The sequence below is a fragment of the Falco peregrinus genome, chromosome 1 (genome assembly GCF_023634155.1).
Source record: "Falco peregrinus isolate bFalPer1 chromosome 1, bFalPer1.pri, whole genome shotgun sequence".
Classification (NCBI taxonomy): Eukaryota; Metazoa; Chordata; class Aves; order Falconiformes; family Falconidae; genus Falco; species Falco peregrinus.
Window position 1 is genome coordinate 50,545,678 of NC_073721.1, and position 24,937 is coordinate 50,570,614.

General features: G+C 42.5%; 1 protein-coding gene across 1 annotated transcript; it reads right to left on the reverse strand.

The window, feature by feature from the left end:
• Positions 1-834: 834 nt before the first annotated feature.
• On the reverse strand, positions 835-17,404 carry RAB14 (RAB14, member RAS oncogene family). Its single transcript, XM_055805272.1, has 8 exons — positions 17,185-17,404; positions 9,367-9,425; positions 8,014-8,067; positions 6,326-6,503; positions 5,134-5,200; positions 4,148-4,235; positions 3,794-3,824; positions 835-2,916 (listed from the first exon to the last, which is right to left on the reverse strand). The coding sequence occupies exons 2-8, from the start codon at positions 9,416-9,418 to the stop codon at positions 2,739-2,741; spliced, it is 648 nt and encodes a 215-aa protein (XP_055661247.1). The 5' UTR covers positions 9,419-9,425; positions 17,185-17,404; the 3' UTR covers positions 835-2,738.
• Between the last annotated feature and the right edge of the window lie 7,533 nt (positions 17,405-24,937).

Genomic DNA, 24,937 nt, shown 5'->3' on the forward strand with positions numbered 1-24,937 from the left:
ACGGATGTTTTAAATACAATTATTTTTCAGTACTTCCTTGAAGTGTCAGTAGTTGACGCTTACTTTCATCTGTGGGGGGTCAGTGTGTTTTGTTGGTGTAAGTTGTCCCTAAGGACACTTACACCTGCAGCGCTGGCAGTGCCCGCTCTGGCTCTGCCTTGCAGGGAGTGAAGCTCCTCCTACACTGCTGTGCCAGAGCTGTTGCTCTGCACTGAAGATGTGGCTATAGGCAATGGCTTCATGAAGTTCCCAGCAAGTCTCTTAATTAGCAGTGGCAAAACAATGCTAGAGTGTGAGATGAGGTGAAAGCATGTGTCACCACAAGATGCAGAACCAGCATGTGATGGAACAGCAGCTACAAACGTGGCTCAGGCATTGCTGTTGGGGGTATTATCACATAGTATGTTTTTTTTACAGCAAGAACAATTCAGTGTCCCACAAAAGGCTGGGCCAGGTGAGCTCCCGAGGCCCCTCCCAGCCTTGACTGTAATGGGGACTCCCCTCTCCAGCAGGGAGCCTCCCCAGCCCCCCCTTCCCCTCATTCTGTCTCACCCTCCCTCAGCCACAAGCACAAAGGGGTCCCTGCAGCACAGCACCCAGCAACCACAGTTCCACAGGCAGGGAATGTGACCCAGCTCCCCCACCCCTCATGCTGGGCTTGGCCCTGGCCTCTTGCAGCTCCCAGAGCGGTTCCAGGCTCCTCTGGGGAAAAGCCTGTGCAGTTTTTGCAGCATAAGGTCCATTGCAAGGGGTAACCACGAGCAGCTGAAACTGCTCCCAAGGCCCAACCCCTGCAGGAGTCACACCACAGCAAATAACAGAAGCCAGAACAGATTATCTAGATACAGGTACTTTATTTACAAATATTTAGATTAATAGCATTGTTACATCAATTGAGGAGTACAGCAGTCCAAACAGATCCTTTCCATGACAGAAACAGTAAGACCTACTGTAACTTACTCTGGGAGTACAGGTATTGCACCTCAGCAAGCTGTAGTCATTAGAACATTTACTTCAAACCAGCAGCAGGTTGTGGTCCCTGGGCAAACCCTTTGCGGTGCAACCTTGGCTTAAGCAGGATGCATTAGCTGTAGGTCTTGAACATACCCATCTACTTAAGAATATTAGTTAAAAAAGGACTAACCAGACAAAAACAAAGGGACAGTGCACAAGTTACCCAAATCCTATTGTCTGCACATTCCAGTTTTGGCTTTTATTTAACATTGACTGTACAATACTCTGGTACCACTGTTTACTTACAAGTCTGAACATTGTATAGTTTTAGTGTCTAGAGAGGGATTTTAAGCCTACTTTGTATTTAAACACTGCCATAAGGCTAGAGCCAAACATCAGATGACAATAAGCACTTACCCCCTGCCCTTTTTAAACCGTATGTGATGTTTTCCAAGCAGAGGGCCCCAGGAGACACAGCAGTACCACACGCAGAGCCGCAGTCAAACCCTGCACACGGTTCCATGACATCCACACGCACACTGTCACCGCTCGGTCCCTCCCCTTCGCCCAAGCATTACAGGTTGCGTCACCCCACAAAGGATGTGCTCGAAAGCTTGATGAAAAAAACCTGAGAAACCCTCACACAGGACTTAAATACAACAGCAGTTAAAATCCCGAGAGAGCACACGTGTTGTTCTGACTGTCCAGTTCGGCCTCTGACCATTGAAAAAGTTAAAGGTATAAAAGCGTAAAGGTGTGCAAGAGAACCAGCCTTTGTATACGATGCAAGGCAGTTGATGGAGCCCAATAATGCGAAACGCTTACTGAAGAGAGAAGCGGGTTAGCACACTGCTGATTGCACAGAACAGGATTAATAAAATGGCATAGATATACCACAGTGCAAAGATGAGAGACAGATTCCACTAGTGTTAATTTCTGCGTCGGGACGAGCTCCCCCAGCACAATGTCCACTGTTGACACCAAGGAGTTAAGCCTATGTGAGTGAACTGCAGTCACATCTATTTCTGGACTAACAGGGCAACGTGGTCACATACAGGTCATACTGTACAAACTGGTATTTTCTTTATACTGTTCTAATGCCAGTAATCATTTTCTTCATTAAAATCATATACACAGGATGTATTTAACTGTTAGCTCAGTTCCTTCAAATTTTATACATATTTACGTTCTGTTAACAAATGTAAAGGATAGAAGTGGCAAAAAAATGATGTAAAGCTATGAGCACAAGAATGAATGGATCGTTTCCCTGGGCGAGTCGTACGCTCCTGCGTCAGCCCCCCCGGCCACGGGGAATTCTTCCAACAAAAAGCACATGGTTACAGAGCCCCTCGCTACCATCAGAAGTCATTTCACAGCAAAAACTTATCCTTTACTACGGACAGCTCTAAACAGTTAGAGGTGGGGAAGAAAGGCCAAAGAACCATCAAATTAAACCATACAAGACAAAGCCCTGCAAAAGTGTAAAATCATGAGTCCGGCATCCGTGCTCAGTTTAAATTATGTATCGGTGACACTATCACAAGGACAATCAAGGAAAAAAAAAAACTTCTAGATTTACCATGCAGGAGAGGTTTTATTACTCTACTTGCCTTTGATAACCTGATTACATCTAAAGTTGTTTAGCAGTTTAGTACTGTGTTAAACTTGTCTCAGAGTTTTAATTAAACCCAGTAAGATGTACAGAAGACAGGGAAGCAGTCAAAAGCACCGCTTCTGACAGACAGAGGTGAAAGGTCAGAAATGGAGCCATGAAACAGAGGTCACTAGCAGCCACAGCCTTCTCTCTGGGGCTGGGGTTCGCTGGTTAATCGCCCCCCCTGCGGAGCTGACGGTTTGTGCTGTACACCCGATTCTGCAGCATTCAGATCCAGGCTTCCGTCTTGGATATTCTGGTAGATTTTCTTGGCAGCCTCCAGGAACGCATCCTCAACGTTCTCTCCACTACGAAGAGAGCAGCAGGAGTTACTTAGGCTGCATTTCGAAGCAGTGCAGGTTATGGCAGCAGCTGGCTAGGCACCCTCGCTGGGATGTGACAGGTCACCACAGAGCAGCAGTTGCTACCCTGTCCTCTTGCATGCAAAAAAAGCTTACAGCACTTAAAGCAGACATACCACGACGTTCAGTAACCTATCCTTTGGTAGGGCGGTTTGCTCCCTAGCCATCATACCTACAAGGACCAGCCAGGAATAAGAAATACATGCCAAAACACCAAGTAGCAAAAATAAGCTAAGGCGCTGAGCCGCATGCACTGAGCGGTTCTGGCAAGAGGCTTAAAGATAGGGGAGCCACTATTAATCAAAACCTTTTTGTTAAAAGGTTCCATTACGACAGGTGCCAGTTGGAACCACATTTATTAGTGTCACTGGAGATCTGATCCCTTGTGTTCCGACAGGCTCCCAGCCGACACGGCCCACCACAAACATGGTGCAGTGATGCCTCTCAGCAACTGAAGGGACTGGCTGTCACCGCAGAGCTTGCTTACAGCTCGACACCCGAGGGAAGGAAAGTCTGAACCGCTCTTACCCACACACGCACGCTCTACGCTCAGTAACGACTTGGAAGCAAATCTTGAAATTTGATTTCAACAAGTCTTTGCCTGACATGTAGCGAGGTCTAATTTCCAAGTTACCTTCAAGTCAGAGCTGACATGACTGATACTCTATGCATACCTCACCACCTAAGAGAACTCAAAAACGGGGGGGTTTGGACTTGTAAAACCCTACTATACCTGAACTCTATGGCTGTACTTAGTCATAACCGATATACTCCTCTTAAACAGATCACATCTGAATCATGACTCTAGACAAAAGTAACTTACGTTTTTGCACTTGCTTCGAGGAACAATAAACCTGTTTAGAAACAAGAGGTTTAACAGTCAATGCATAACATACTTCAAATAGCCCCAGGTCATACTATGACCTTCAGATTACATGCAAGACACTCTTATTACTAAATAGTACTTTATGGCCAAGTTAAGGCACACAAAAGAAAGCACACAAGCTGTTTTCTAGAACTAAGCACAGAGTTAAGCCAGACTACCTGAAGCACAGTAGAAGTCTGTAGATATAATTACATTACTTTGGAAGTGTAAGCTTGCAGCTATCAATGCTGAGGATTCACTTTAACATCGCTATCTTGTAAGAAGTGTAACAGCTCAAGAGAAAAAACACACCATTTTCTTCAGCAAATTGTTTGGCTTCTTCATATGTAACATCCCTCTGTGCTTCCAGATCTGCTTTATTTCCTATGAGGATTATCACCTAGTTCAGAAGAGAGAAAATTAGTCTAGGAAAAAGCTTATTAACTTTTTCACTACCACCCTCATAAGACAAAAAAAACCCTCAAAATACACAGAAAGTTTAACTGCAAAAACCACACATTCTCAGGAAGACACTGCTCCAGCAGTGCCCCCCTTGTAAAGTCAGGAGTAGCATCTCCAGCTGCCACTTTCAAATGCTTTAGGCTGTTCTCATGAGGTGAGGTCCTAAAAAGCAGCAGAGCAGTAGTCCTACTCTATTCACAAGAGCTGTACCTTGAGCTATTTCTTGTATTTGTTTAATCACCCGCTAATCCAGCCAGAATCTTTGCAAGTTTTTCATCCCAGCACAGTGTCCTCCCACAAACTTAGTGCTAAAGTATTGTGGGAACATTCAGAGCAAGACTGAAGGGCAGCAGTTTTGTGGTGTGGGCAGACACACAGAACCTTCCTGCCCCATCCCTCCAGAAGACCTGGCCAGCTTTTGCCAAAGTTCTGATTTATATTCCAACCTAAGATGAGACCACATTCACCTCACTACTACCACAAAACAAGTAGTAGTGACAAAAATTTAAAAAGTTTGTCCAGATTTAATCGCCATTTCGTCTCCAACTGCTGAAAGCAGGCCCCTGAAAGGCAAGTAGCACAACCAGACTTTCTGAAAAGACCACTGCCTTCTCGTGCAGCAGCCTACACTTTTGCTCCAGTTGCAGTCAGGGAAGAGAGTCACTGACGCACTGCAAAATGGGGACAGAAGGATAACTCAGAGCCAAGTAGCTGAGAAACACAAGCAGCTTATTTAAGAGAACACTGCTACCACTGCAAATGCTCTGGCCTAAGCCTTCCACCTCTCGCTAGGCAATAAGCAATCTTGCTTTCAAGCTAAGTGAAGTCCAACTTACAGTATTTGGATTGGTGAGGTTCCTTGCATCTGTCAGCCAGCTGCTTAAGTGATTATACGTACTTCTTCTGCAAAGAATCAAGCAAGTACCATTTTAGCTACGGTATTTTTTAAAACACCCAAATGCCAACAGCTTAGTCAGCATCCATTGAACACAGTGACATCTGTCATCCCTGTTCTTCTCCCCACCTCAAAACAAAGTGGCAGCATCTTGTTTGGACTCATACCAAGATTTCAACAAGTCAACTTTAAACCTCCAGAGCAACTCTCACAACACAGGTGAAAGACAGACCAACTCGTGCTTCTAGCATGTAGTAGTTTTACCGTCTTCACAAAACAGTGTAAATGTCCTCGTATCGACATGTTACAGGATTTCCCACGAGTGCCCTTACAGAAGGCCGTACAGTAGAAAAGCACTTCAGTGGCAAACAGTGCCTACGACTGTATTTTACTCAAGACTTAAGCAAACAGGAGATATAGCTATATATGCAGAAAAAAACCCAACAGTGCTTGAAAAATACCAAGAACAGCCCCCGGGGAAGATGGCAGACATCAAAGCATTAAGTATTTCATGTTGCACATCTGATCAATTACTCTTTTTACAGGTGAAAATTAAAGATGCTGCTAAAAGATGACAGGACAGCTTCTGTGCAGCCTTGTTTTGTTGGAGGACCAGCCTGTGAAGGGGCCTACAAGTCAGACTTCTCCAGTGCATCTCACCAATACACAGTCTGTGAAGCACATTTACGTACCTCACTGCAACAGAGGTAATGTTCTGACCTGTGCCTACTCTTTGAGAATATTCCTGCCAGGCAAGCAGCAGTATCCATGGCCTCCCAGGAAGGGAAAAAAAATCCATGTACTGAAAAGCACATTTTAAGGACAAAGCCAGTTCTTTAAACAACTTAAACACAGGCAGTCAAGGCCTGAACTGACAAGATCCTCAAGCCTGTAAGCAGTGAAGTATTCCAAGAAAAGCAGCTCACACAATTCCGTTTCATTTTCAACTCTTCCAGTATTTAAAGTGTGCTAAGCTTCACACAACAGGATACGAATCCATCCAGACAAGAGTCCTTTCAATGGAAGTCAAGGGGACAGACAAGGCAGTACACACAAGGGCTGTGGCATCCAAACAGCTTGTCAAGCACACGCAGAGCTCCCAACACAAGATGCACCAGCCAACACCACCTTACCTGGTAATGTCGTAGACCATGAGAGCTCCTGCTGCTCCTCTGTAGTAGCTTCGTGTGACAGCCCTGAATCTCTCTTGTCCTGCTGTATCCCAAATCTGTAGTTTAATTTTTTGGCCACTAACTTCAATTATTCTTGTGCCAAATTCAACACCAATTGTGTGGGGACAGTCTGCCATAACTGTCATGAAAAATAAGAGCAGAGATCAGATCTTTCTAGCAAAGGGACCTTCCTTGTACAACAGAGATATGACTATCACCAGTTTTCAGTTATCTTTACTAGATTTTTCAGCCTCTAAAAAGCATTTTTACAGCTACAGTACCCAAACCGGACCACTTAACCAGAAGTAAAACGAAGCATTTAGTGAACTGCTGTTAGTTTTAAACAGTTATAAAATTCCTTGCCTTCTCTGATGCATGTACACTGTTGCTGTTTGGCCATATATATCAGAAGGTGTCAGCTGATTCTCAGTCTATCCTTGCAGAAACGGTTAACTATTTTAATGCAGTAGGAAAAGATAACTTATGGAATTACCAAGATACAGTTAAAAGTCTGTAACACAGCTTCAAAAACAAGATACTCAAGCTGTTTCAAACAGGGTAACAGCATGACTGTCCACAGGAAAAAGCCAGTTTTGTAAGTAGCTATCAACACAGCAAGTCAAAACCAAAACGACATCTTTCTAATTATAATAAACTCATCTTTATAAGCTCAGCTTTAAGCAAGATTGAGAAAATATAGAAAGGATGAGTACCTATTCAAGCTACCTACAGTTAGCGACAGTCTTGTAGTAGAGGTGTTTGGCATGTTAAGTTTGTTCAGTTGTACTGCTTTGTCTTAAATGCTGACAAACTAAGAACAAGACATCCTCATCAAGAGTCTGATTACATGCAAAGTAGCATTTAAGCAGTTGGCTGATACTGGATTTTAATTAAAAGCAACAGTTAAAAAACCTGTCCCTACTAGAATACCGAAGTATTTTCATCTATAGCGCCTACCGACTTATGGCCACACCTCAAGTAGCGCATGGAAAAGATTTACTTCACACCAATAAATACCTACAGACTTAACCACTGTGTGTAAAACATGTGGAAAGTCATAGAGCTAATAGCTGCTGCAAACTCCAATACAACACACATTAAAAGTGAAGCTAATTCTTAGTCACAGTCATACATGACTATTGTTACAGTTCAGACTGCAGTAAGCCTTTAACCCCATCACACAGGGCAGTCCAAGCGTCATGAGTCACAGCAGCTACAGAGAATGACAGTGCTACTTAAAGGAATCTTTTTTTTTTCTTTGACTCTTTGCAGACTTTTTTTTTTTAAGTCCTTCACAGCACTAAAAAACTCCAACTGCTTTCATCCAAGCTACACAAGTATTAAAAACATGTAAATTTCAGACAAGAAATTTCAATTTGTTCCGTATCAAATTCCCCAGAAAAGCTCTAAGAACAGTCACAGTCTTCCCACTCATCACAGGTAGGACTGACTGAAGCAGCAGTTTCGCTGTAACTACATCAGCATTTTCTTTCTACATCTGCAGGAATCAAAACAAAAATCTGACCAAGTACAATACAAACCCATACAGATGAAGACCGCACACATCAAGCTCATGCATGATGAAAACAAAAAGGCAGGAAGGAGGGATGAAGCATACCAGTTAGAATATTATTAATTGAAATACTCACACTTCTTTTCTGTAAACTGATGAAGCAAACAGGACTTTCCTACACCCATGTCCCCTGTTACAGAAAGAATAGTTAAGGCTGACACCACATCATTGTTGTAACAAGCACATTTTCCTCATCCCACACAACAAATGGTACAGGCAGCCATTTCTTTCTCAGACCTTCTGGGTAGGGTTCTATACCTGGCTACACTCTTTAAATTTTTCAACTTCTGCACTATAGTTTTGGAAAAAGGTACACAGTTGCGAGCAAGGGTGGAGCAGAAAATTCAAAAAAGTTTTTATTACTGATTTTACAATGGTATTTCACAAGGTATGAGAAACAGACAGTTTATTTTAAATTTTAGCTTTACCATTTGAGTCTTTACTCTGCTCCTGTCTTACTTGCAGTTACTGATAAGGTCATAAAAAAATACTGACAACCAACATGAACACACCAAGAAATTGCTTCACTTCCACACTGCCAACAGCTAGAAATAGCAAGATTTAAGAATCAACTTTTCCAGTCTGAGACTGTCACAGCAGCCCAACTTACAAACCATTACAGTAAGATTACAGATCACTTACACATAAACAAGGTCATTAAGAATTAAACAGTTAACAGCAAGACCAGTTCTTCAAAGACAGTAATAAATGCAAGTCCCTGACTCTGAACATCCACAGAAGCTGCAGCTAAAAGCAACATTTAAGCACAAAATAGTCTGACAGAGGTTTACAAGCCTATCTAAAGCAACGGGTTCCAATTAGCACTCCCATCTTCAACATAACTTGTAAAACCTTTGAGTAATGATGCAGAGATGAAGTGCTACAGCAAACCTGAATTAACACAACATCCCAGTTGTGTTGACTCCCAAAGCTTTTCCCTATCTCCAATATATTTAGCAATTTTTCTAAATATAAACGTTATTTTGGAAGAAAAGGACCACATGCACATGTTTTTACAATGCCTTTTTCCCTAGTGCTATGCAGAGGGCTAAGCATTATGCCCTAACAGGGAAGATAACATGCTTCAGTATTTTTGAGCATGTCAAGACGAACAGTTATTTTTAACAGTAACTCAGCAATGAAGTGTACTCAGTACAGGCACTGGTACTCACCCCCACTCCCAGTTCACCTGTCACCAGTCACACAGCTCTCATTCTGTGGCAGCAAGGCATTTGCCTTTATATTGTCAGCTGCTAAGCCTTTAGAGCAAGTGCAGTGATCTGTGAGGGACTGAGGCTGGACAAGCAACTACTGAAAGAGTCACCACTACATAGCAAGTAACATGTGACAGACATCAATAGTACAGCCACAGTGTTTGTAGGTAGGCTGTCACACTTACACAGACAGGTAGGTGCCCAGAGATACTCACCAATAATGATGTACTTAAAGATGTAGGAATAGTTGTAAGGTGCAGTTGCCATTGTGGCACTAGGGGAAAAAAAAAAAAAAAAAAAAGACAGAACACATCAGAACTGCTACTTATTCGAATGTAACCCAGTTCAGCCAATTTAGTTCACATAAGCAAAACCCCCTTCCTTTCCCTCCAACTATCTTTTCATTCACAGTTCAAGTTTGTGTACTTCCCCATGGTCACTGAATTAGTGCCAGAAACACTCAGCACAACTCCCACATCGTTTGCTCCAAACCCCTGTCACTAAGGCCTCTACAAAGAAACATGCTCTGCGTAGTATTGATACTCATTCAATTTTGTCCAGAAAGACTTAAAGCCGTTTGTTGAAAAGCTCCACTAGCTTCTTGCTTTGTACAGAGTCACTGAATGAACCAGCGCTCACTTGTCAAACAGCTGATACATGAAGTGACAATAAAATCTGACTCCAAAAGAAAAATCTGAAGAGGTTTAACAAAACCAGCAACTTGGAACTATTACCTCACACTTTTGAGACTTGCAACAGGAACAAAGGAAACAGTGCAGCTTGCATCAAACAACTAAGAATTACTTAAGTGTGCGCTGTAGTAGCCTTAACTGGGGTCTGCCCTGCTACATTTCCCTGTCAGAAAAGCTGTACAAGCCACAAATCAGATGTTCAGGAAGTTTGTTAACATCTCTGTGGCTTTGTCAGCACAGTAGCATTACAGCAAGGCTTAGCAGTTTCTCTTTTTTAAGTGATAGTCAAAATTAGATTGGAGTATTTCCAATATTCCAGAGTCTTCCTATGTTTTCCTAGTAGAAATGTCTTCAGCTGTGTAAACCTGCAAGGTCTAATAGTTGACTTACTACTACATCAGCTAACCAGGATTACCAGCCTATACAGGCCAGATATTACTAGTTACCATAACAGATGCGAAATGCCTGCTTCTGTCCCAGGTTTTACGTTATACTAGATGTAGCATGATCAGTTAAGCAAGTGGAAAATTTTTACTAGGAATTCACCATTTCTGTTCCTGCTCCTGCATGGCAGATAGCCAGCCACTAGAAAAACACAGTACTTAAATTGCTTTAGCCTAGAAAAATTTTCATTCAGTCATGTGTCACTCACATGACAAATGAAACCAGTAAAGAAAAAAAAGACACATAAGAAAGCTTATAAGCCTGTAACTTTTTTCAGAAGTATTGCTTCATCAACCTCAATTATCCTTAATAGTGAATGGTAGGCATATGAAAGGTGACTGACAAATCTCATTCACAGCACACAGCCAACAGCCACTGCTTTACACAGCAGAGATTTAAAGCAAACACTCTTATCTAGACCTTGGAGGGGGAGTCCAGCAGGCAGTTAAGAAGGGTTTACTGTGTGCCAGTCACTGATCTGCACCTTGTCTCTCCTTCATGGTTGGCTCACAATAGGGAAACTCCTAAGTCCTACCCCAAGCAGTATGCAGAGCATCTATCCTAAGTCCTATACACACACACACAGTTCTATCAAGCCAGGTTTAATCCAAGAGAGTAAACAAAAGACAGTTTTGGACAGTAGTTCCTGTATGTGTTGGCAAGACAGAAATCCACACTAAGTGCTGCAGAAGTTCCAAGAACAGTCATATCAATCAACCAAATCCTAGAGGAAACCTCCGCTGTAATAGAGGGAAATCTCATGCAGCCATCCCACATCACCTTTGCCCTCCTCAGTCTCTGGCCATCAACTGCTCAGTGGACAGACCACTTCCCATCACTATGCTGGGTAAGAATTCTCATCCAGGACTGAAAACGCACTGTCCTTTACCAAGCAAGTCAGCAACATTACTGCCTTATTTCATGGAAGCGGAAGATTCCAGAGTTAAGAGTATCAGCTTCAATACATGCACCGATTATCTTCAACACCAGCAAATAAGGACAAGTAACTGCTCCATACAGAGTTCACTGTTAATATGTCGCTGTGGAAACAACCCATATTTTCTGAATACATCTTCACACATTATGTTCTTCCTCTTCTCCAGCATGTCCCAATAGCAGTAACATTCAAACTGAGCAGGTTCTGATCCAATGCACTTGTTCTCACAACATACCATTTAAAACAAAATAAATTTAGCATTGTAAACTCCAAGATAGGGAACCACTCGCGCGTGGCTATGAAATCTGTCCTGCAGAAACCTAAGTGATCCTCTCTTCCTTCAGCAGACCAAGTGGCTAAGGAATGCTAAGTACTCAGAAATACTCAAAGAAGTTTCATGTTTCTGAGCACATGACTTTACAGTACTGTTGTATACCGCAAGTGAGGGGAACAGGACCTACTATCCAAAACTTGTAAGCAACCACCACTAGAAAGTGAGGAAGAGTTTGCTGGTTTTTTTGTTTGGTTGGTTTTTTTAAATGGGCGAACTGGGAATTCAGAATTCTAATTCACAAACTGAATTTTAAGTGAGTCTCTTAACTAGAATCTTTACTGCTAAATATACATCTCTGTTTATTTGACAGGCTGGTTTTGCTTGCTAAGATATGTCAATTTTCATTATACTCTTTAAGTAAAGTAGTCTGTCTATGCTATTTCAATAGAAAAGAAACTGTCACTTCTTTGCAACATATGCATTGAAATCAGTTCCCACTTCAAAGTGAGAGTTAGAAAAACCAGCAAATTCTGTGCTTGGCAACAAATTCTGCTAAGAAATGGGTGGGAAGGGAGGACTAACTTGAAGTCAAGCCACATCTCATTGCTAAAACTTCACCCTCATTCTTACAGTGACATTAGGCCCCTCAAGGAGGTGTGAGATACCACACACCCCACTGTACAGCCAGACCTAGCGCATACATGCTCCCCACAGCTTAAAGAAAAAATTTGAGTAATAATACTGATAGAGAAATTCACTCATACAATGAGTCTAGACCTTCTCTCAAGTCCCAGAAAGTTACTGCAGAAGCCACTGTGGCTGAAAAACATACATACTGAAAGCTTGTAGATATTAAAAACACAGTTTCTGGAGTTAAACTGAAAAATAAAGCAACACTTTAGTATTACATTTATTCTAAGGGTCAAATTACAGAAAAGACTCCGAAATACTCTAAATTACTACTAAAGGTCAGGAATCTTTTTTGGAGAACAGATGACTTAAAAGGAAAAAAAAAAAAAGACCTCAACAAAATTACAATCTTTTAAACACTCAAATTCCAGTAAGGATTAGCAGGAATTCAAACTGTACTCAGATCTTGGAATAACACAGATATTCCAGAAGGACACCATGCTGAAGGAGAAAAAACATAGAAGCCATGGTGAGAATTCAGCCTTAGAAAACTGACCATCTCAGCATTTACTGCAGATGAAAGAAGGAAGTCTAGACAAGAATAACGCACAACAGGATTCAGTAAATAAAAACATTAGCTATATGTTAATACAAGGGGTTAATATATGTTGACAGCATCACCCATCTGTAGAAACTGGAGTTCTACCTCCACTTCAGAGCCCTCTGTTCCAGACACGTGAATCTTAGTTACCCCAATACGAGTGGTTGCAGTTCTCCTCTTGAGAAAGCCAGGAGGGCAAGAACTGCAGGACTGAGAAAGTTGCACATTAAGTACATGCAACTTACCTTCAGCCACTGCTGACATCATACAATATGACAAAGTTAACCAACCATGAATTTACTGTTAAACAGAAAGTAAAAGAAGTTTAGTCTGGAAACTTGGTCTACCTGCCATCTTTCTTCCAGGGAAGTCTGCCAACTTCAAACCAGTTTTGGCTCCTTTCTCAGAGGTAATATTTCCCTAGAGTTTAGAGCATTATTTCAGGATGGCAACTAGCCAGAGTATCATGCTTCACTACACACAGATTTCTGCTAGTTTCAAAGCTTGTACAATTAATTTCTGCATTACAGTTAGGACTAGAAATTTTACAGTCAACAGCATCATCATAATCCATTTTCCAAATCAACTTCTCCTTTAGAGGCTTTTTTTTAATTTATAAAGTTACAGATTAGCTTAATGAAATACTAGTACACCTACATTTCCTCCTCTAATCAACAAGCACTGCACAGGTATTTTGACAACTCACTGATGCCTTATTTCAAGTATCAGCATACATCTGTACAAGCTGAGATAAGGTCATTCTAGGCACAAAGCCGTAACATTCTTTATCAGAATAACAGAAGTGTAAATATTATATGCATACCAGGTTTTGTGAGACCCATGCAGCTCCTTCTAGCTCAACTCAAGGACACAATTTTAACTCTTCACTAGATACGAATTGCACAGAGAAATTTCATACCTTTATGCTCAATGAGAAGCAGGTATGTTATTAGAAGAGACCAGAACCTGTATGCACAGGTTTTACTACACATTGCTGTTTTCAGAGGTATCATTTCTGTGTGGATTGGCCAGCTGATGGTATTAACCACATGCAATCAGCTTCAAACTTGGGACTGCCTAATTATTACCAGCTCCCTTTAAAAACATACCATTCTGCAGCCAGAGGAGCACTGTTTAGTTAGTCTGAAGCCAGAGGCATTTTGTGTTTCAACTGGCCATCCATGTGCTCTTTCAGTCATTCCTCAAGGATATGCAGCAGGAAAGGATCTCACAGCTGAAGTCCAGTTCCCTTCTACAAAAGTCAATGCCATCATATCATTCCTTTCACAAACTGAAATAACTTTTGAAGAGCTGTTAGTTTTTTCCATTTGGAAGAAAAAAACTAGTTGCATACAAGAGCAACTGTATGCAGCCAATGACTATTATTTAGAACAGCTTCTAAATCTCTACACAAAATGAATAGGTAGTTATCCTCTTTCCCAGGGCATAACCTTCCTGCTCTTCCCAGCATATTTACTTAGATGTTAATTAACAGTGAACACTGAAAAGAGATCAATAAGGGGATAAGAACTGGGGACAAGTAGAATTGTTTCAATTCATAATTGTACTATTCCCCTGACGAAAATTTTTGTCAAGCACACAAACCAACACAGTCCAACCGGTACTTTAGAAGGCTGCTAGAAATACAGTCTATAATTGCTTCAATTGTGTCTTCTGTAAAAATACTGGAAGGTAATAAATAACAGTTCTGTTATCAATTAATACACCCAAGCAGTGAATTCCTGTAAGTCTCTTGTCCATGGCAAGCTATGAGGTCTATTACAATTAAATTTCATTGTGGTTCTATGACTTACACTCAGGACATTTAGGTCTTCCTAAACATACAAACACCTCAGCCCTCTAAGGTGATGGCCCCACAGCCTCCCCAAAGTGTTCATTTTTTTGTAGGCTTGTCTTTACAAAGCTCTCTTCCCAGGCTGATCCCTGAGGAAGGTCAGCAGCAGCCTCCTAGCAGTCCAATACTTTCACACTTATCTGACAACCTTACTTGTTGCTGGCCTGTTCTTCACTCATTCTTCAGCTCTTCTAGAGTCACGCTCTCTAGCTTTCCCCATCTGGATTTCATTAAAGTATTTCATTAGCACAAGACAGTAAGTTTGGCTGAACTAATCTTTGATCAGACAGCAAGCCAGCAAGCTTCTTATGATCTGCTGCTGAAGATCACTTTGCATTTCCTTATTATTTCCATGTCCAGTTATTCTTTCTCTGAAAGCACACCAGGCCTGCAGGCTGCTGGGCTCAGACTAACAAGCTTCCGCTGTGCAGAGCCCCATTTCAAGCTGTTCTTGAAGAAATGCATTTGCTATATCCTTTAATCATGCAAAACACCTTTACTCAGCCTAAAGCCTAACAAGTACTTCCGAACACTTCACAGGCCTTCATTTCTCTTCCTATAGGACAATTTTGACTTTATTTTTAAAAGCAAGGCTATGTATCATACTGCCTTCACTTCTTGATCTTCCACAACAGCTTTCCAGTCACACACACAGTATTGGTTGTCCTTTTAATGGTTTCACATCCTGCTCCAATAAGTTCCTCCATTTTATTTCCTAACTTCCTGCATTTATATGCGCACACCTCATTTCTTACTAACCACACCCTAGCACACTGGTTAAACTAAATATTGCACACCTGTCCTCATTAGTAAGAGCACTTTCTCTGATGTCCATTCTCTCAGCCATAGTCTTTTATCCATTTGTATATCCTCATTTATCCTATTTTCCTCTTCCTATAAAGCAGTCTAACCTGTAGCTCATGTCTGCATTTGTAACAGGAGAACCAAGTTCCAGAGATACTGCGTAAGTTTAGGGACAGATAAATTGAAACCAGAAGAGTTTTGTAGTCAGTCTAACAAATCAGAATAGTATCTAACTGCCTGGAGTCTTCACCATGGAAAACAAGTCACAAACACATTTTAGAACAAAATTAAGTAAGGTCTACCCCTTTGTTTCAGAAGGATACAGCAAAATGAACACCAATCATATGCAGGTTCCATTAGATGCACAAGAGTAAGCAAGTAGTTTTAAATTATCTATTTACATTTTAAATCCTAGTACCTCCAGTATAACAGGTTTGTTTTCAAACTACTGCCCTTCACGCTAACTTTTTTTTGTTATTAATAAATTGGAAAGGTAAAATAACAGCTTCCTCCTTCCACTCAGATTTATGATGTTTTCAGATCCCTACAGGAAGCCACCAAATTAATTTTTAATCCATATTAACTATATGATATTTAGTTATTAAGTCCCCCAGGGTTGGGATTTTCTCCCCATTCCCGAGCAATGCCCAAGCACAGGAGGCTCTCAATCCAAATCATGTCAGAAACCAGTCCCAAAACTAATACATTCCATATGATAATATCTGGCTACTGGAAAACTTAAAAGACTCCTGACTTGGAGTTTGAAGTGATTTAGGATCTAGACAACCCAAGTAAATCCTGTTCACAAAGGGGTACTGTTACTTCTGTGAAAAAAATGTCACACCACAACACAGATCCACTCTGTTTCAGGGGCCTACAAAGCAAAGTCCACATCAAGCAACCTCCAGAGCAAGAGCCACTGCTAGAAACCCCACTGCAGACACACACCTTCTCCTGGCTTCACTGCAAGGGTAGGTCGGTACATTTTCAGTTGAAGACAAAGGTACCCACAAACGTTACAGAAACCTTCAGCGTGCTGCAAACAGGCAGTACACAACTAGGGGAACGAAGAGAGCTTCGTTCTTCTGCTTAGCCCAAATAAGCACTGACAAAAGAAAACGCATCTAGAGCACCTCTGTCACTTTCTCGACTAGGTAGTGGCATTCCCCTCGGCCCTCATCGAAGTTATTTTTCTGTCGAAATTCATGACAGCACTGGTCAACATAAGAATCAAAAGTACAGATAACACTGCACATCGGCCACACACACAGAGTATAATATATACATATAGTAAACGCGCTACGCGCAGCTGCAACAATTACTAAGGGGCACACACGTATGTCCCCCTCATGTGCAAGAGTGGTGGTGGCGCCTTACACGGGCGGTGTGCAGTGCAGAGGAGCAATGGCAGGCGGCGGCGACAACAGTGCAGCAGCGGCCTAGCTACTGCCCAGCCCGCCTCGCCCTCCCCGGTCCCGGCCCGGCCGGCGGCCCCCGGCTCTCCCCGCCTGCCGCCGGGCGCCAGGGCAGCCACCCCGCCGAGGCCGGGGCCAGCCGCACCACCCGGGGAACGGACAGGGCTCACCGCCGGGGAGTGCGGCCCCGCTAGGCCGCGGCCGGCAGCAGGGGGGAGCGTCGCCACCGGGACCGGGCGGCGGCCAGGGGCCTGCCCCGGGGGGCCGGCGAGAGGGCGGCGCGCCCGCCCGAGAGGAGCCCGGCTGGCCGGGCGGCGGAGCGGGGCCTAGCGCCCCAGGCCCGGCCGGGCCGCGGGGCGCACCTCCCCGGCCGCTCCGTACCTGGGCTCGGGGAGCGGGTGGCTGTGCAGCGTGGCGCGGTCGACGGCAGCCCGGTCCCCCCTGCGGGCACTGTGGCGCTTCGCTTCAGGCTGGGCAAGGGCCGGGCCGGGTCTCCGCCTCTCTCCGGGGCTCCCTCAGGCTCGGCTCCGCTGGCTCCACTGCGCCCCCATCACCCCCCTTATCCAAGATGGCGGCGCCCCTCGCACGGGGTTTCCCCTCCCACTCTCGACGGGCGCCTGGGCCGCACAAAGGTGGGCGCGAGAGGCCGCGCCGGAACCAATCGCGGAGGCCGCGCGCCGGAGCTGCCCCGCCTCCCTGCCGGCGTGCGGGGCGGGGCCGGGCGGGGTCGGGCGGGACGGGGCGCCGCGCGGCGCGGCGCGGCGCGAGGCGGGAGCGCGCGCCCCCTCAGGCGGTGCCTCCTCCGCAGGTGCCCGCGCCTCAGGCCGGCCCCGGGACAGGGACTGGGGCAGGGGCAGTGACAGGGGCTGGAGCAGGGGCAGTAACGGGCTGAGGCAGGGGCAGGGGCGGTGACGGGCTGGGGAGGTCATCAGGGGCAGGGACTGGGGCAAGGGCTGGGACGGGGCAGGGGCAGTGATAGGGGCTGGGTCAGTGACAGGGTCGGTGACAGGAGCTGGGGCACGGACGGGGGCAGGGGCAGGGTCGAGTGAGCGCCTTAGCGCTGAAGAAAATTCGGGCTTTCCCCATGGTGGAAAAGTGAAGCAACCCGCCCAGAAGCCTCAGCCCGTCAGAAAATGGTTCTGCCCCTTGGCCTCGATGTTGCCATTTCGGAAGTCACCGCTGCAGCCGCCTCTGAATTGTCTTCCAACTCTATTTTTAGGTAATCTCTAGAACAAAGAAAATTAATATAGTACACAGATAAGAGACCCAAAGGTATCTCACACACTGTCTAGGAGGAGTACGGCCATGTTTCCTGTCCTGCCTCAGAATCCCTACAAAGCCAGAACCATTTGAAGGATGGAGTCTCTCCCACCATTAATGAGGTACGGTTATTCGTTCTGGGGAAAATACAAACAGGAATAGCCTGGCAAGGTGCAGGGACACGGGACATTTATGCTTGGCATAGGCCAATATCCAAAATCTTGAAGGAGTTGTAGGGAGCTCATGTTTCTGTTTCCAGTTTCAAGTGAAATTAATACTGTATCTCGTGTCTTACAATGTCCTGTGAAATGCTCTAACCAGTTTGATAGTTTAGGCTTTGATTTTTTTATAACAGACTTTCTAAACGCTTGCGACAGGCAATACTAAAGACCTAACAATGCAAGATGCTGCACAAATCTCACAGTTCACGGGAAATCCTAGAGGTTCAGGGGATGAGATAAATGTATAGAAGTAACATTACAAAGGATTCTGTATCTCTCCAGTTTGATAAACTTACCCAGATTCTCAGCTCGACACACAAACTTTCTTTACATGAACACAAAAATTATAGCAACAGTTAATGAGTCCACACATTCAAAATTAAGACTCCTAATATTCCAGATTAATATTAGGATTTTAAGTTTTACACTGTGTTTAACTGAAATCCCTTTGAGTGTGTCTTTTTGGAAAGCTTTAGGGCCTACAAACCTGTTAAAGGTAGTTACATCTCTATTTAAAAGAGAAATTACCACAAAAGCTGCTAGAGGGCAGCCACACAGCGTGTTTTCAGTGGATGATTTACGATTTGAGAAGGAACAGGATGCTTTGTCAACTTTACTGTTACAAAAGCCAAGAGCTTCAATTAAAGCAAGTGCAGAGTTTCTACTTATTTTAGAATTGACAGTTGATTAGGGCTTAAGTGTGACTGAAAAGAGTTAATGGTTCTTCCTGCCCAAATACCTACTAGACATCGAATCAAATCAAAACAAGGTGATTTCCTCTCCTAACAGACTATTAGAAGAAAATAAGGATTTTATTTCAGTGCCACACATTACGGAAAGCATCAAATTCTGTTGTGTATCAGTGTCAGGTTCAAAAGGTTCAAACTGCAACTTCCTGTAAGGCAGCATGCCACTGGTATTAACATTCCCATGGAAATGTCTTTCCAGAGTGGGCATTTTCCATCTCCATTACTGAGACGTTACTAATTCCATTTTCTTAGCATAGCAATGTACAGGGAATCCTCTGCTTTCTGCAATGAGTACTTTCCATGAATCACTCACCTCTTAATCATTACTCAACCCCTACCAGGGAGGCACTGTATGCTGCGCTCCACGTTGCCTGGACAGAAGCCTTTTACAAAGAACGAAAAGCATAGATGAAAATTAGATATTTTTTTTTAACCTACATAATAAATAAACAAATCTCTGAGTAATAAAAAGCAAGGACTCGGCAGGAAGATACAAAATATGCTAGCAATCTACTACAGTTGTACAACTACTCAGTTATTGTCAGGGCCCTAACTTTTAAACGCATGACACTATGCAACAGAACTGATTGGAAGTTTTGCGATACCTTATATGGAGTGACTTTCGCTAGAAAAATAGGTCAAAACAAGTCAGTAAGAATGATTTCCACAAGAGGGAGTCTAAGCGGAAAATGATCTGACTATTTTGATGCAGTTACAGTCTGGTTTACTGTCTTCAAAAAATACAGTTCCTGTAAGCACTTGGTATTTCCCCAAATACTACTCTGTTAACACAGACACTGTAACAGTTGCTTAACAGGTTTTAAAATTCAGAATTATTAAAACACCACACAGAAATCCATTGATTGTTTTTCTATCTATGGTTTAGTCCTGGTAGAGTTAGTCAAATGGTGCTAGCTTCCCCGTTTTTACAATATGGAATTCATGACGAGTAATCATCACTGTTGTCTGTGATGCCCTGGAGAGGACAACAGCCTGCAAAGGGTGTAAGGGTTGTGGGGTTTTTTGGGGGGGTGGTGTCCAAGTGTGTCTTCTTTTCCAGTGAAAATTCCAAGGAGTCCTGGCCCTTGCACTTGGCAGGCACACACATTGCAGCAGGCTTTCCTGTAGGGTTAGTAGCCCAGTCCCCCCGTTCCGAACTGCTTCCCAAATACAGAGGCAGAACACTGAACCTCTTCAGTGATGCTAACAGAACAGTGCTTTTCCCTGCCAGTGGCCACAGATACATCTTCAGGATTACTCAAAAGTTCTGAAAATCACTTTAATCTGAAGTCTGGGTTGTGGAGAACTTATTTCAGTTCTGAACAGAAATGAAAAGCAGTTTGGGAATATAATTACTGTTATTTATATACAAAGAAAATTAGAAGCCATTACCTGAGTAAGATTGGTCTTTTAAATCTGAAACTCCCAAATATGTTTTATGTAAAACATTCTTCATTTGTCAGATGAGGCAAAAGGCAATACAGATTTGCTTTAAAGGTTCTGGTTCTGAATTGGTTTGTATGCTTTTGTGAAATACTCCTATAAGGTTTAAAGTACAAAAAAGATGTGAGCAAGACAGAAGATTGAGTAAGGGCATCTGTAGTTCTTCTTTGATTCTTTTATTCTTGTGAGTGCTTGAAAGCCTGCAGCAGTTTTTTCAACAACAGTTATTGAGAAAAGGCTGACTTCAGCCTATTCATTCTGAACATCTGGACAGAACCTAACAACAGTAATTAAAACCCACTAAATTGGTAACAATACCAAATTGCTAGAGATGGGATACTGCCCATCGTCCCACCCTTCTTTGTGGATTCCTGCTAGGTCAATACAGCCTGCTCTTGAAAAGCCTTTTCTACGTGTCTCTTTCTGAAGTTTCTGTCAAGAAAGAACTGCATCCAAATTTTCTGGTCACATGAGCATTGCTCTTGGATTTATTTTTTTACCACAAACCCCAGGAAAAGTAAAGACTCAGAGTTAATACAGTTGATAGAAGGTTTGAAGATTCTGTTCTTTTCAAATAAATTACATACAATGATCTATAATATCTGCTTCCTTGTTTTAGAATGCATCCTTGTAAAACACTGTTTAAATAATGATTAAATGACACATCAGCATTCATGAAGAATGTGCAATTGAACGGTATGGAAAGTTACAGTCATTTTTTTATCCAAAACACTTTCTTTTTACTGAGGACAGCAATAAAGAGGCTTGCTTTAACCACTCAACTTGGACAGAGACACCTCCAGGCTGGGAAGTTTTGGTCCTCCCTCAGTCTCTCAGCCAAGGTCTGCTGTCAGTGGCCTCGCTACAATCCTGCTACCCCCAAAGTCACTGGGGGCAAAATACAGCTCTCTGGATTCCTGGCCCGGGAAATGCAGAGCAGAGGCGTATCACACAGCTTGCTTAGCAGACATATTTCTGAGACTGGAGGAAAAGAGTCGCCATACGTTTCTTGAGGATTCTAACACTCCTTTTTAACATAGTTCAGCCCAAGGACCAACAGACAATAACAAATTAAGGAAGCAGGTTGTAAGCCTTCAGAGCAGAAGGGGACTAATAACTGCTCTCCTAGGAGAAACACTCAGTGACTACTTTGCAACAAGCTGCTTTAAAATAAACAACCAATTTCTTTCTGCAAGACTCTCACATTTCGTATCCTTACTGGTAAAGACTTTCAACACTATTATCTTAATCCTACAACAGGTTCCTTTCCTAGTATTGTCCCCGACATTCTCTGAAAACATAATATTACTACTTATATTTTCAAAATTCTCTCTCTGATAAAATAAAATGTATTGGATCTACCTAATACACTACACTTAACAGTTTTACCAGTAATAGGTTTTATTATTACATAACTCTAAGTAAGTGCTTTCAACACAAAACATAATCCTCACAACATTCCTGCAAAGGGAGGTCTAATCCCCATGCTACAAATACAAAAACTGGAGAACAGTGTGGTTGAGGGCCCTGTCCTAGGGCACAAACACACCAAAAAGAAACAAGACCAGGCTTTCTGACTTGTAAATCCCAGCTCAAATCATGGCTAAGGCATGCTTTGGTGGGACTGTTGCTGTAAACAAATCATTGCATCTCAGTCAATTTTTAGTTTCCTTATTCAAGTAGATTTTCACAAAGAAAATGGCAAAAAAATTCAGGAAAAATCTCACAAATATCTATAACGTTGTTTGCACAAGAAGCTTGAGAAACTCCATGATAAATATCTTTTAATGCCTGATGAAGTGGTTAATTTACTCAGTTACTTCATGGATATAGGGACCCACAATTCTTTCACAGCTCAAAGTGCACACACACACAGAACAGCAGGGCTCTGTCAAACTAGTAAACATTGTCTTTCCATTGGAACCCTGACATTTTCACACACTCATCAGCATCTGAAAACACTAAGAGGTGACGACAACACAGAAGAGCCGAAAACAAGTGTAGAAAAATCCATTTGGAATCACAGAGGAAGTAGGCCTTCTGCTGTTCTGTATGCATGGAAAAAAACTAGGGAACATGGTGCACAGCAAAGCTCAGCAACTTAAAGGAAATGTTAGACAGTTGGTCACTAGCTCCTTATTTGCAGTCTTAACAGCTGCTGTGAAATCATAACAGGTAATACCGCTATCACTAACACAAGTTTGTGTGTTCTACGGAAATACTGCTTCATAAAGTGCAGGAGAAACCTTATTATAACAGAAATGATCCATGAAGTGCGGCTACAGAAGACAACCACTTACAGTGCAACATGGAAGCAGTAATTAGCAACACTTAGGAAAATCTGTTACCCAGCAGCAACCATGACCAGCTCATCAGAATTTAAACTGTCACATGACAAACAGTCAATAAAAAGGTAGCTAAAGTAAGGAATGCCTGTTCAGACTTGGTTTGTCTGTCCTTCCTCTTCCCCTGAACCCAGCTTCTTTTTCTGGCTTTGTTCAAGTTTATGTAAGCAAACACAGAAGGAAGCTGCATGGGATTTTTCAGGAATTATTTTGAAATATACTTCTGTGGGATCTGATCACCCACCATTGGATTGGTCTGAAATGACTAACTGGTTTTAACTTGTATTTTAATTCTAAGCTGCTAGGTTCTTCTTTTATATCTTACCACTTCAGTTCTGTGGTGTCTGTAGAAATATCCCTGTGGTCATTTTTTTGTTTTTAATTCCTTCTTTATGTTTTTTCAGTTCCTTCATCTCTTGTAAAATTGGTAGCCCCAAAACATGTCTGCATTGGCACTTATACAATCTCAAGCTTCAAATGGAACTTCTTAATATTGTAAGAAAATTTGGGCCAACGGTAATTCTGGTGTAAGTAGATGCAGATTAGCTGGATTCGCTTTGTTAATGTTGTCATTGAAGGCACGGAATGGAAGTAAAAAAGGAAGTATACCCCTTTGCCTGCCTGCCTTTGAACAGGCGTGTTGTTCAAGCATGGCTCTCGAGTACATATAGCAATGACTCCAGTTGACAGAGTAAGTGCTCAGCATGACTCCTTTTATCCAGACTAAAGATTAAGCTGAGCTTCATTGGCTTTATTTGAGTTATTTTGGAGATCACATTACAACTCTGATGTCTGGTTAACTTCTCCTCTAGCTTAATCCTCAATGCTGTATGCAAGCTTGGATGTGTCATTTAGCAAGTAGCTTATATCTTAGTGGTTGGCCATCTGTCCCGTTGTGTGTCGTGTCGTCACCCCCCAAGACTGTTACAGCAGTAGAACTGTCTGTGAAATACCAGCATCAGCCTTTCAAAGACATGCAAGTTGTGTGGTTTTCCTGGTTGATATGACAACATAACCATAGACCAAACCTTAAAAGTGGTGAAAGAACGTCTGAGTCAATTGTCTTGCACAAGTCAAGATTAGACCCATGCAGAGCTTCTCACGAACAGAAAGCAATGATTAAATTTTTAGATATTTGTGCACAATTTCAAGGTATTTTCTCACTGAAGGACAACTATGTAGCAGTACTTTGCAAGTGTAGAATGTAAGGCTGGCACAACACAAGTTTGCCTCAGAATGTTTCTGCCCTTCTTATTTGCAGTGACTCCTGAGGCTCTTCCTGACATCAATACACTATCTTGAGTCTACTATAGATACAGATTTAATTCCATATCCCACTCTCTCTGCAGTGAGAGAGGTTTCTTCCTGAAAATCAACTCTCTCATGTCTTTCAGCGTGCCAAGCTCACTTTTTTTATATGGTCAACACCACAGCGGTGGCTGCATTTCCAGTTTAATAAGTTAGTTGTGGAAACTGGGACCTAAAATTTCCATGGGAACATTACAATTTCATCAATATTTTAAAAATAAATAAATAAATTGAACACTGTATTTTTAAAAGGTTGAATCATTTTAGATTAATCATATTTGACAGGTAAAAGAATTTTTGGTTTAGCTGTGTAATGATTATGTTAAATGCAATTCATATTATGCATGATGCCTCTATTTTTAATTAAGAACATAATTAAACTTTTGCATTTGGAATGGAACAACAACTTGAAAAAGCAGAATTTCCCATAGTTATTAGCTCTAATTAGGAGCCTGGCCCTTTGTAACTCTAAACAGTACCTTTACTTGATATGAACATGATGCACAACATCAAGTAGATAAGTTATGAAAACAAAATTCATGTGACTGTGTTACACTGTTAGTACCTCTTTGTAATGTATGTTCCTCATTTAATGAAAGGCTTACTATTCCCCTGGTTCTGCACAGCTCCCCCAGACAGTAGAGTCAAAATGGCAGACAGTTTTTAGCCCCTCTAAAATAGTCTGGAAAATAATGTTGTCATAAACCAAAAGGATAACAGCAGTCTTCTTCAGTTACAGCGATGACAGAGGAGAAATAGTGACCATTGCCTTTTATCATTAACCATGTCATTGTTACATTTCTATGCA